Genomic DNA, 14,049 nt, shown 5'->3' on the forward strand with positions numbered 1-14,049 from the left:
TAGACATGGCCATGGAGAAGAGGCCTGATTTCCTAGTGTGGAGGTAGTTACCACTTCTCCCAACTCAAAATGTAAATCCGCTGTACTGAAAGGCTTCAGGAAAAGAGCGTCCATGGATTTCTTGGTACCAGAGCTAGACTTGGAAGTTTCTCCTAATGTCTAAAGCTCATCTGTCTGATTTTACTTCCAGTGTAAGTTGGGAAGAGTTCTCCTTGCACGCGGCATTCCTCTTCACCCTCTTCTTAGCCCCTTACAGCCTCATCATGGCCTTGAATAGCATCATCATCTTCATCACCTGGACAGACGCCAGGCTCAGACAGATCCCAGTCCCCTGTGTACCTCCTCCTTGGCCACCTGTCTTTGCAGGGTATCTGTTTCATGATTAGTTTTAGTAATACACTTCCATCATAGAATAGATAGATATTTCATAGCTTGAGGAGAGGCAGGCATGGTTCTCAAGAAAAAGTGATTGAAAAAGACAACCAGACTATGCCTTTAAGAGCATTTGATTCAAGGGGAGAAATCAGTTAGTAGTGCTTTGCTTTGGAAAAAGAGTAGATTAAATACACAGAGGATAGATATAAACAGTAGGTTGGAGAAAAAAACCACTGTGATGTATATGATTATATCCATGGATAGTAGTCCCAGTGTTCTTTAGGTTTCATGGGGTGGGGGGAATCAGATTTAACCAATGAGTTTATATTATTTGTCAAAGCCAGCAAGAGGAAGTATTGTATACCAATTAGGTATGGATTGTTGATTAACACAGAGGGCAGAAGTAAGAGAAGACAGCCTGAAAACACCAAGTTTTCCAAGTTGTACATGGACCATAGAGCTATATAACAAAATATCTTAAGGTCAGGGTATCATTGAGTGGCATTTGCCTTGTATAAGAATAGAACAAGGACACTTGAACTTCTTTGCATATTTATATGCAAATGATTTCAATTATTCACATAAAGGCTTAACAGATAATTGATTGCCATCAAACACCACCAAAACTTTCTCCATTTGGAGCTTTTTAACCACTGGCCTTGGTGTTTGTTGTATATATAGTCTAGAAGCATTCATTTTATCTCTTGTGTTGTTCACAATGCATTCATTCCTTCACACTCTCTTCCCACATCTCTAATTTCATTGTCTCTACTCTTACTCCTTCATCTATGGTGCAAAATGAAGTTGTCCACCAGGGATGAGATCACCTCTAAAAGGATATTTGACAATGTCTTCAGACATTTTTGGAGATCCCATTTGGAGGAAAGTTTAGGCTATAGGCATCTAGAGAGCACAGGCCAGGGATGCTATTAAACACTCCCAAACACACTGGAGAATCTCTACATTACACACACACACACACACACACACACACACACACACACACACAGCCTACTTGTTGATAGTGCTATGGTTGAAAACTGGTATGAAAAAGGCAAAAAAAAAAAGATGAGAAATTTTCAAATGGGAAGAAGAGTAACAGAAGGAAACCTATAAGAAAAGAGAATGCAGAAATCTATCTGCAAAGTCACTATCCAGTTGCTTGTAGATAGGATTTGTGCTGGTATTGCCCTGGTAACCAATGCTCTCTGTAAGTAGTTGTGATACCAAAAAAAAAATCTTTCCAGGTAATAGTAACTCAAGCCTATAATCCTAGCTATTCAGGAGGCTGCAATCTGAGGATCATGGTTTCAAAGCCAGCCTGGGCAGGAAAGTCTATGAGACTCTTATTTCCAATTAACCACCAGGGAACCAGAAATGGAGCTGTGGCTCAAAGTGGTGCTAGCCTTGAACAAAAGAGCTTAGGGACAATGCCCAGGCCCTGAGCTCAAGCCCTATGACTGCACCCCTCCAATCTTCTTTTAAACCTCTGTGTTTATGTATATCAGAACCAAAGCCTACTACTCCAATATATACAGATTATGGGACTGTTCTTATCTAGTCATCTTCTTCCATCTCCCACTAGCTTAGATTTTTCACTCAAATTCTCTCCTTTCCCTAATCCAAACAAAATCATATCCACCCAGTGGTTCTTTCTTTTTTTGGAGGGGAGGGGTCTAGTCGTGGGGCCTGAACTCTGGGCCTGGACGCTGTCCCTCAGCTCTTCAGCTCAGGGCTAGTGCTCTACCACTTGAGACACAGCACCACTTCTGCCCTTTTTTTTTCTGCTTATGTGGTGCTGAGGAATTGAACCCAGGGCCTCATGCATGCAAGGCAAGCACTCTACCACTGAGCCACCTTCCCAGCCCCCAGTGGTTCTTTCTACATGCTCACAATTTCACATTCCTAGCTGGCTCACTCCCACCTGTTGACTTTTCTCGTCTTCACTGGGGCTTCAACAAATGCTATTCAATGCCCTCTGTGGCTTCTTATGGGAAATCTTTCTGGAATTTCAACAGTTTTTCCAGTTTATCTTCCCATCTCCTTCCCTTCCCCAGCACATAAACTTAAGCTATCATATCATGGCATTTCACTTCTCCCCCTCCCAGCTGAAAATGACAATTGCTTCTTTTGTCAAGTAATTTTCCTCATCCTAATACCTCCTACATAGGAAATGTGTTCCACGTACCCAGAAGAGTCTGCTCTACATTTCCCGTGTGCTGGATATTTCTTCTTATACTCTAAAAACAAATAACACACTTCTCTCCCCAGATCTGGGCCATACTAGGCACTCTACTACTGACTGTTAGTGCTTTTGATTGCCTTTGATTTCTAGTTGAGTTCAACTAATTCCAGCTGCTAGCAGAAATCAGAAGGCCAGGAGGACATTCTGTGAGGAATTCATTCTCCCGCTGCTTTCCTTGGTCATCCACATCCTATGAGCTTGGCCTTTAGCTACAGATACCTCTGCGCCCTTCCCTGTCCTTTTATTTTATTTTATTTTTTTTGGGTCCAGTCATGGGGCCTGAACTCTGGGCCTGGGTGCTGTCCCTCAGCTCTTCAGCTCAAGGCTAGTGCTCTACCACTTGAGCCATAGCGCCACTTCTGACTTTTTTCTTTTTGCTTATGTGGTGCTGGGGAATCGAACCCAGGGCCTCAGGCACGCAAGGCAAGCACTCTACCACTGAGCCACCTTCCCAGCTCTCCCTGTCCTTTTAAAGGTGATATATATTCCTTATAATGTAGCCCCTGGGTGCTTCACTCCCCCTAGTTGAGTCGCCTCATCTTGACTATATTTCTGTACAGTCTTTAATTGTCTAGTTAAAGGTGTCATTCCCTTCCTTACAATACACTGATTAATTCAGTAAAATTGGTACATACTAGAGACAGAATCAACCACAAATGGGAAATTTCTCAGAACAAATCACATACTGTTTCACGGAGCCAATCATTCAAAGAATTAAAACCACACAGACCATAGTATCTGACTACAATGCAATTGTTAGACAGTGTAGTATATATACAGAATGGAAGTTTACTCACGCTTTACAGAGAATGATATTACATCATTTGCAAAGAATGGATGGGCCTGGAAGATCGTAATTGAAGTAAGTCAGGCTCTAAGAGACAAATGAGGCATGTTTTCTCTTATATTTGGAAGTAAGATCTAACATACAAGCAAACATACATATGAGAGGGTGTACAGTGTATGAATCAAAGTAAGGTCTATGCAGGAGATAGTTCAAAAGGTGTAACTCCATGGAAAAGCTAACTCATTGTCTAATAAAATGAATACCAGGAAGCTGGGTATGTGTATGATGGTGTCAAAGGGAAAGGGGGGAGACAAATGGAGAGGAAGTGGGAATCCAGTCATAATCTTCAATGCACATCCCATGAAAAGAAGAAAATTGTGGAGAAGAATGTGGAAGAATGATGAAAGGGATGATACTGATCAAGTTGCGTTGTACTTATAAACTGATATGTGGAATGGTAACCATTAATAATAAGAACTCTCATTTTTGGAAATTAATATGGATACTCGAACCAAAAGATAAAGAATAAGCTATAAGTGCAGTCTAACAATAAAGAGTACAAATCTTGGAATACTTGCCTGCCATCACTACCCAAATGAGGAAGACTGGACAAACTGAATCACAACTGTTCTGTTTAGATTCAGCAGATCATGAAAGTCTCAGAGCAAATTATCAACCAAACACTGGGACAAGGTGATCAGAGTTTCACAGTTTGCTGAGAGCCCAAGCCAGCTGGAGGCTGGTAGGAATAGTGAAAAAGGCAATTAACTATAGAAGCACTGGTTGTTCATGCCTGTAATCCTGGCTACTCAGGAGACTGAGATCTGAGGATCAAGGTTTGAAGCCAGCAAGGCAAAAAAAAGTTTGTCAGGCTCGTATCACAATGAACCAGCAAAAAGCTGGAGCTGAGGTATATAGTTCAAAAGGTGTAACTCCATGGAAAAGCTAACTCATTGTCTAATAAAATGAATACCAGAAAGTGGCAAAAAGTGGAGCTGAGGCTCAAGTAGTAAATTGTCAGCCTTAAGAAGAAAAGCCAAGCAAAGTCTTGAATTTAAGCCCTAGTATTGACACACACAAAACAAATTCTATTCTAGCTATTTTAGAATATATGATGCATTATTACTAGTTCCCCACATGCTACTACACAATGACTTATTCCTCTTTTCTACTTGAAAGTTTGCATCCATTGCTCCATCTCTCATCTTTCCTTCCTCTTCTCCTCTCTAGTCTCTTGTAAGGATCATCTACTCTCTACTATCATGCAGTTAGCAGTTTCCCATTCTACAGAGGAGTGAGAGAAGATACCATTCTGAAAAGTCTCCAAATATAAAATAGGAACAATTCTAATTTTACAAAGGCCACTGTAACCTAGTTGCCAGTAGTTCATGCTTGTAATCCTCACTATTTAGGAAGCTGAGATCTAAGGACAGCAATTTGAAGTCAGCCTAGGCAAGAAAATCTGTGAGATTTTTATCTCCAATTAATTACCCAAAAACTGGAAGTGGAGTTGTGGCTTAAGTGGTAGAGCGCACACTATGAGCACAAAGCTCGGGGCAGTGCCCAGGCCCTGAGTTCAAGCCCCAGAACCAGCTACTCCCTCCTTCCAAAAAAGAAAGAACAACTTATTAGAAAAGTATGCTCCATCAAGGATCTTTGTCTATCAGTTTATTGAATTATCAGTTAATATATGGCTCTGATACAGGACCATTTGGGATAAACCTAATATAATGATATAAGAAAATATCTAATTGGGGCACAAGTCCTAGTAATTAAGTCAGCAGAGACCCAGGAAGAAAATTAAAATTCAAAGTTAAATTGGGAAGTAGGTGTACAAGAGTTAAAGGACTTGAAGTTGGAGGCTGAGGATAATAGTTGCAAGTTCTCTATAAATGTATCTGATAGAAGGCACACAAATTTCCTAGGAAAATCTGAGACTGTGCTAGGTCTATCAGGTCACCTGTGCTGGGCATTGTCTCACAGAATAGTCTTAGAAAGGCCTAGTACAAAACTATCTTCAGGGATAAGGTTGAAATATTAGGTTTTAAGAATAGATAGTTTGCCTTATTACATACAGCTGGCTCCCAATTGCAACTAGTTGAAAGCTCATGTGTATGTCTGTGTGTGATGGGCTGAAAAAGGAAGAGAAGAGGAGGCTGCAATGCTTGGTAAGAAATGTATGCATTATCCTGCCCATGTAATTGTAACCCCTCTGTACAGTATGTTTACAAATAAAATAAAATATGAAAAAAGAAAGAAAATAAAAAAAGAAAAAGGAAGAGAAGGTGAGGAAAGCACTAGAGGAAGGAGCCCAGATGACAAGTCTATAAATGAGCAGCTACTTTGCGGCTGAACCATTGCAACCTTACTCTGTACCTGCAACGAGCACAGCCAATGTCCTCCTTGGCATGTGCCGAAACCCTTGGACAAGGCCAGTGAGTGAATTCACTCTACTATGAAGCTGACCTTGTCTTTATGAGCATGCTCAGAAGTGAATGTACCCTGGCTACCTCAGTGACCATCTGTGTTCACATCACCTGGGACTCTGCACACCGTGGTCCTCGAGGAGAAGTGGCAGATCTTGACTCTATAGGTCTACCTAAGTGTTGTCCTGGCTCTTCTGTTAGTTACTGCCTCTGTTTCTTCGCTCTGTGTTTCCCTCAGGTTCTCCAGGTTGCCAGCCTGCCCTTTTGGTACTTGTTGATGGGAAGATGGTTTGGATGTATCTGAAATGACCAGCCTGGCTTGCACAGATCAGTCTCCAAAGGCTGGGGATGGGGAGGAAGACTCCCAGGTCAGTCTCTTGTTTCTAGAGCGTAGGAGGGTACCTGCTCCTTAGTTCTTATTCTATCTCATTGGGAAGGCATGGCCCAGCCTGTTGGCAGCCTCTAGGACTCTTTTCCATATTGGTATTTTGTCTCCTCTTATTTATTTATTCATTTTATCTATACATTAAGGCTCTTGCTACCTGTGTCTGCTGATGAACTAGGTGTATTATCCTACCCTACAGTCCTCAATTATACTATAATGCTTTCTTTGGCTTTCACCTTTTTCCTTCTCTTATGTTTAGTGAGATTTCTCTCCTAGGATAGATTCTCTTATTCCAACTCTTAGTCTCATTTTCAACTCTGAATCTTCCTCGTTTGGTCTGTGCATGTCTGTACATTTGCCCCCTAATTACTCTCCTTTGATATTTTTCTTTCTTGTTCCCTAGGGAAGGAGGCTAAGAAATGACTCAAGGATGGTCCCTTCTTTTCTTTTCATTTCTTGTATTGTGCCAATCCTGGGGCTTGAACTCAGGCCTGGACACTGTCCTTGAGCTTTTTTATTCCAGGCTAGCGCTCAACAACTTGAGCCATAGCTCTACCTCTGGCTTTTTGGTGGTTAATTAGATACAAAGATCCATGAGATTTCCTACCTGGTTTGGTTTTGAACCATGACCCTCAGATCTCAGCCTTCTGACTAGCTAGAATTACAGATGTGAGCCAGCCATGCCCAGCCAAGGATGGCTGGCCATCTAAAAAGAGGCTATGATGCACAGCAGAGATTCCATGGTTGTTGCTTTTTCTCCGTGTTGTTATTGTTTGGGGGGGGGGAGTGTGGTTAGCAATGTTTCTAGGAGCCAGATTCAGAGGAAAGGCTCCCAAATCGATCAGGAAAAAGCCAAAGTAGAGGTAAAGTATTTAGGAAACATTGGGAAGGATTAGACAGGGTGAGTGAGAGCCTCTCTTCTCCCTGGGTTTCTGCAGGAACATTTCAGCAGATGAGTTGGAGGCTGGCCAAGTCCTGCCGTGTTCCTTCCATGCATGAGGGAAGCCTTGGGAGATGAGAAGAAACAGAGATCAGAACTCACTCATGTTTGTTGTCTAGTCCACGCCAGGCACTCATTGTGTCATTTTAGTTCATCTTCATTTTAGAGGAAAAAAGAAGTGGAGACTCTGCCAGCCAACCCCACACATTGAGTCATATTCTATGTAAGTCTTCTATCAGTATGTTACTCTCCTTTGTGCTGGGCATCACTGCCTCTTATATATGATGAGCTTAACTTTTGGGTGCATTTTCTAAATGCACAAACACTTAATATTCTATATTTTTAATTTATACATCAGCTTTCCAAATCATTTTAAAATGATTTGATCTAGAAGCCAAAGGATTAAGTGGTCAGGGGAAAACATTTTGTAAGTGATTTACCTTGAATCACAAAGTCATTTCAATTTCTGACCCAAATTTGACTCAGTAAGCCTTAGAATTCTGCTTTTCATTAACAAAAGAATATTATTTATATTGATAGTGTGCACTGTAATATTGTAATCTAGTATATGTTGAAAAATATGGTTAAAAACTAACCTATTTTCTATGGCATAGTTCTTTACTAATAAAAACATGTAAAATGTATTCTCCCATATTTAAGATTATACAATATATTGTGGTCAAGTATAGTCAACATGCTCTAAAGCAGATTTCTTGAATTTATTGTCCCCAAGTGAAGTTTTGTGCCCATTAATAAACAGCTCCCCTCATCCCAGATTACTTCACTCAGGATAATGGGATAATGTCCTCTAGTTTCATCTCTCTTCTCCCTACTGACAGACTCCAATAGTTTTTTTTGGTCGGTCATGGGGCTTGAACTCTGGATTTGGGCCCTGTCCCTGAGCTCTTCAGCTCAAGGCCAGCACTCTACTGCTTAAGCCGCAGCACCACTTCCAGTTTTCTAGTGGTTTTATTGGAGATAAGAGTCTCATGGACTTTCCTGCCTGAGCTGGCTTTGAGCTGTGATCCTCAGATCTCAACCTCCTGAGTAGCTAGGATTACAGGCGTGAGCCACTGGCGCCCTGCGACTCTAATACTTTTAAATGACTAGTTATTTCTTCATGTATGTATAGGTATATATATGTGTGAATTTATATACCACATTTTAAAACTATTCCTGTAATGATAGCTGTCATTTGATCCTATATCTTCACTATTGTAAATAATGCTGCATTGAAATTAAGTGGAATTATATCTTTAATATACAGATTTCATTTCTTTCAATATATAGCCAGATATATACTGCTGGATCATATGGTCAATTTATTTTTAATTTTTTCAGGAGCCTCTACAATGTTTTGCCTAATGGTTGAAGCAATTTTCATCCACACCAACAGTGTGCAAAGGTTTGCTTTTCTCCATATTCTTGCCAACACTTCTAAAAGGGGTGAGGTTATATTCCACTGTGGCTTTAATGCACATTTCCATGCTCACATTGTACATGTTCAATGTTGATCATTTGAAATAATAACATTGTGAATAAGGAGAATTTGATTCTTCCTTCCCTTTTTGAAACTCTATAATTTCTTTCTTTTGCTTTATTTTTCTAGTGAGACAAAACCACTAATATTATTAATATCAAGTAAGAGTGAGGAGTGTAGCCCTCATGGTCTCATTTCTGAGTTTACAGGAAATTATTTCAGGTTTTCCTTATATAGTATGATGTTGGCTATACATCTATTCTGTGTAGTTTTTTCTATATATATATTTGGGTATAATTCTTCTATTCTTAGCTTCTTCAAAGCTTTTATTATAAAACAATGTTGAATATTTGTCAAAGGCATTTTTGTAAATGCATAAGATTTTTATCCTTGTGTCTGGTTAGGCACCACATTATGTTTATTGATTTGTGTTTATTGAACCATACTTGCATCCATAAAATGGAACCAAATTGATCATGGTAAATGATATTTTTTTTGTCAGTCATGGGGCTTGAACTCTGGGCCTGGGCTCTGTCCCTCAGCCCTTTAGCTCAAGGCAAGCACTCTACCACTTGCGCCACAGCGCCACTTCCATTTTCTGGTGGTTTATTGGAGATAAGAGTCTCATGGACTTTCCTGCCTGGGCTGGCTTTGAACTGTGATGCTCAGATCTCAACCTCCTGAGTAGCTAGGATTACAGGTGTGAGCCCCTGGTACCCAGCTGGTAAATTATCTTTTTAGTGCTCATTCTTAAAAGATTTGTTTCAGAAATCATAGTCATAAGGTCAAGGGTTTTTCTTTTACAGAGAAATATGGGTTTGTCTCAAGCTAAAAACTAAACACTTTTCTTTTGTTGTTAATATTTCTTCAACTAACAGGGGTGTGTGTAGTTTGTAAGTCAAGGATGGAGACAAAAACCATAAATGTAGAGAATAAGATTATTCAGCAACAAGCAGCTTTTATGGGCATGAAATATTTCACATCTTATTACCAATTGCTGTACACATGTACAGTAATTCTTGTAAACATTCATTATTAATAGTAAAGAACTAGGCTGCAATGCTTGGTAAGAAACGTACGCATTATCCTGCCCATGCAATTGTAACCCCTCTGTACAGTATGTTCACAAATAAAATAAAATAAAATTAAAAAAAAATAGTAAAGAACTAACAATATCAGTGGACATTTCTCTCTTCCAGAGCAGACCACTAGGACAGACCATCCTCCTTGGACAAGCAATGTTTTAAATATCATGAGATCTTCTCTGTTACTTGCCAGAGTAATTTGGTGACAAATGTCATTGTCAGCAGAAAAGCAGAATGAGGTAGGCTATTATTACCAATAAATTATCCTACTTATTCAGATAAATGCCTGCTTGCGTTGCTGGCAATAGTATCCAATGAGACAGTCAATGTTGGGTATCAAAGAATACTGTACGTGGCAAAGTAAATTCTTGAACTTCTTAATGATTTGTTGGGTTAGGTTTCAATATCTCCTTAAGAAACTCCCAGAACTGGGTGCCAATGGTTCATGCCTATAATTCTAACTACTGAGGAGGCACAAATCTGAGAACTATAGTTCGAAGCCAGCCTGGGCAGGAAAATCTGAAACTTTTTATCTCCAATTAACTAGCAAAAGCAATAAGTGGAGCTGTGACTCAAGTGGTAGAGCACAAATTTTGAGAGGAAAAAAAAAAGCTAAGAAACATAGCCCTGGTCCTGAATTCAAGCCCAAGGACCAGAACAAAAGAAAACAATCCCCAGGATTCTTGAATTCTAAGTCACTGAGACATTCAACATGTCCACTGAGTGCAGGATTCCCAGCCACACTGGAAATAGTAGAATCTCTCCTTCAATTCCATCTGTGGACATTTAACAGAAGTCCTTTATCTAAGAACCACTTGAAGTGAGGAGGATACTGCCTAGACACTGCCAGTAGAGCATAACTAAAGGGAATCTAGAACTTCAAGGAGTAGCAGTGACAGAGTGGGTAGCAGCAGTGACTAGTGGCGGGGGGGGGGGGGGGGGGGGGGATGAATCTGGGGAAAGCTGAACTACTAGGTAGATCTTGACACGATTGTTTCCAGAATTGTGCAAATTACTTTCCCAGGAGAAATAGTCCTAAGACTTGGAATGCTTCTATTGTTCTGAAACTTCATGCTACTCACCATCTTAAAGCAGGTACACACGACTCACCATATTTTTCTTCTATCAATATACACCTTTAAATGCCTCACAACTACTTCTTAATTGTGATCTTCTGTACACTACAAGTGCCATGCTCTCCCTTCAACTCACTCCATTCCTCCATTCCTTAAACCATTCTTCATCTGATACAGGCCACAGGCATAGTTAGTGCTCTCGCTCTCGCTCTCTCTCTCTCACTCTCTCTCACTCTCTCTCTCTCTCTCTCTCTCTTTCTCTCTCTCACCTCTGAATGCAAAAGTGGCTAATCTTTTAATATTGAAGGCCTTGTAACAGAGGGCCTGACCAAACCAGGCATAGTAGATCCTTGGTATCCCCCTCATATTTGAGTCCAATGAGACCACCATTGAGGAAAAACAACAAATACCTAGGATGCCAAGAGTTTAGTCTTGTACAATAGATACTCGGTTCATTTTTCCCACAATACCACCAAACTCCTGACAGAGACTTGCTGCATTTCAGCAAATCTAAATTTTACACTTGATCATTTAAATGGAGCACATTTACTTTTGCCATGCTTTATTGGCACCAATTGCTGTGGTATATGAGTGTTTTCACTTGGCTAAGGGATAAGAAAGACTTGGCAAATCATCTGGTGATTTGAACATAACGTAGGACTGAGAACTTTTCCATATTAATTGATCTGTATAATAATGTGTGTGAATTTTAAAATGTTGGAATTTCTTCTCATTATTTGTTATTTACTACTTTTTTAAATAAATTCATGAAGAAGGTAAGCTTATTGTAAAGGGTAATCCTAACCTTCTTGATCTTTAGTAATTTTTTTTTTCGGGTCCGGTCGTGGGGCCTGAACTCTGGGCCTGGGCGCTGTCCCTCAGCTCTTCAGCTCAAGGCTAGCGCTCTACCACTTGAGCCACAGTGCCACTTCTGGCTTTTTTCTTTTTGCTTATGTGGTGCTGAGGAATCGAACCCAGGGCCTCATGCATTCAAGGCAAGCGCTCTACCACTGAGCCATCTTCCCAGCCCGATCTTTAGTAATTTTAATAACAGAGTCTGGGGACCCTGGTGTGAGTGTGTGTGTGTGTGTGTGAGTGAGTGTGTGTGTGTGCGCGCATGTGCTTATGCATGAATGTGTGCATGCTAGAACTAGGATTGAACTCAAAGCCTTGCACACTCTGCTTTCTTGCTCACAGTTGGCATTCTATCTCTTGAGTGAAGCATCTAGTCTGAGATTTTGTTAGTTAATTGGAGATGGAGTCTCAAAGACTTTTCTGCCAGGGATGGCTTCTAGCTACAATTCTCTAGATCTCAATATCCTAAATAGCTAGAATTACAGGTTAGATCTGTCATTTTTACTACTCAATTACGCTTCCAATTTACTAGACATTAATGAGTTCCAAAATGATTTCTACCACTGTCTCATGGTTGGCTTTCTAGACTTAAATGAATACCCTGCATTACCCTACAATAATCTCGACTGTGCTTTTCCTGTCCTCCATCTTCAAACAGGGCCCATACTGTGGATGCAAGCAACAGCAGCACAGTCACAGAGTTCATCCTTGTGGGCTTTGAGAAGAGCTCCCCTTACACGCGGGCATTCCTCTTCACCCTCTTCCTAGTCCTCTACAGCCTCGCCATGGCCATGAACGGCCTCATCCCCAGGCTCAACAGCCCCATGTACTTCTTCCTCGGCCACCTGTCTTTGCTGGATGTCTGCTTCATCACCAACACCATCCCACAGATGCTGGTCCACCTGCTGACCAAGAACCACACGGTCTCCTTTGTCTCCTGCATGACCCAGATGTATTTGGTCTTCTCCATGGGTGTGGCGGAATGCATCCTCTTGGCCTTCATGGCCTATGATCGCTATGTTGCCATCTGCCACCCACTCAACTATGCCCAGATCATGAGGCGGCAGGTCTGTGTCAGCCTGGTGAGTACTTGCTGGATCTTTGGGATGATCAATGGCATCTTTCTGGAGTACATGTCATTCCGGAATCCCTTCTGCAGAGACAACCACGTTGAGAACTTCTTCTGTGAGGCCCCCATAGTGATCGCCCTCTCCTGTGGGGACGTCCAGTTCAGCATGAAGATGATCTTTGCTGATGCCACCGTGGTGCTGCTGAGCCCCACAGTGCTTGTGGTCATCTCCTATATCCGCATCCTGACCTCCATCCTCAGCAAAGCCTCCCCCTCAGGTCGAGGAAAGACCTTCTCCACCTGTGCCTCCCACCTGACCGTGGTCATCCTTTTATACTCATCGGCTATGTTCTCTTACATGAATCCCCGCAGCACTCATGGGCCTGACAAAGACAAGATTTTGTCCCTCCTCTACACCCTCATCTTTCCCATTTGCAACCCCATCATCTATAGTTTCCGCAACAAGGAAATGAAGGGGGCCATGGGAAGAGCCCTTGGGAGAACTGGCATGGACCATTCAGAGTCTGTCTAGAAGGCCCTGGCGTAAAAGCTCCCTCACCTGCGGAGGGCGAGGTTGCCCCTTCCCAAGCTTTGACAAACGAGTCACTCCCCAGTGCTGAAAGGCTCTAGGAAAGGGTTTATGGTGTCCTTGGAACCAGAGTCACTGAAGGTTCCTCATGCTGTCTGAGGTCCCTCTATGTGATATCATTTCCAGCATAGACTGATCCTCCCTGATGCCATTCAGAAACAGATTTTCTGAATTAGAGACACGGGTGCTGTGCAGAGGGAGTTTATTTTGAGAAAGGTCAGGCAGGCATGCTTTTCATGAAAACGTGATTGAAGAAGTCAACCAGACTATGCTGTGGGGACCAATATTTTCTGAGACCAAGTGAATTAGTAAGACGTAGAGTTTGGAGAAATGAGGAGATGGAAAGGCACAAGTGGATGTGTGGAACAGCAAACACACCTTGTGCTATGTAATTCCACCTAGAGGTGATGGCTGCCAAGTTCTTCAAATAAGTGTCTAGGGAAAAAGAAGTATTGATGAGTGTTTATTACTTGCCAAAGCCAACAGGAGAATGTATTCTATGCCAAATAGGCATAGATTGATGCTGAAGAGAATAGAAAGTCTGAAAGCACCAATTTCCCTGAGTTGTAAACTGGGATTTGAACCATAAAACAAAACATCTTCATCAGGTTATTTTATAGAGATGGCTGAATTATACAAAAATGGAACAAGGGCACTTCAACTTATTTGTGTATTTACTTGCGAATATTGTATTGTTGCTGTTTGAAACAAATTCTTCAGCTCATGGTCCTCTTTCC

General features: G+C 41.3%; 1 protein-coding gene across 1 annotated transcript; it reads left to right on the forward strand.

Annotated features, from left to right (window-relative positions):
• The first annotated feature begins 5 nt into the window (after nt 1–5).
• On the forward strand, nt 6–13,255 carry LOC105987449 (olfactory receptor 10AD1-like). The gene is made up of 3 exons (XM_013018712.1): nt 6–43; nt 191–367; nt 12,313–13,255. The coding sequence occupies exons 1-3, from the start codon at nt 6–8 to the stop codon at nt 13,253–13,255; spliced, it is 1,158 nt and encodes a 385-aa protein (XP_012874166.1).
• The last annotated feature ends 794 nt before the right edge of the window (nt 13,256–14,049 follow it).

The sequence above is a fragment of the Dipodomys ordii genome, unplaced genomic scaffold, assembly GCF_000151885.1.
Source record: "Dipodomys ordii isolate 6190 unplaced genomic scaffold, Dord_2.0 Scaffold42, whole genome shotgun sequence".
Taxonomy (NCBI): Eukaryota; Metazoa; Chordata; class Mammalia; order Rodentia; family Heteromyidae; genus Dipodomys; species Dipodomys ordii.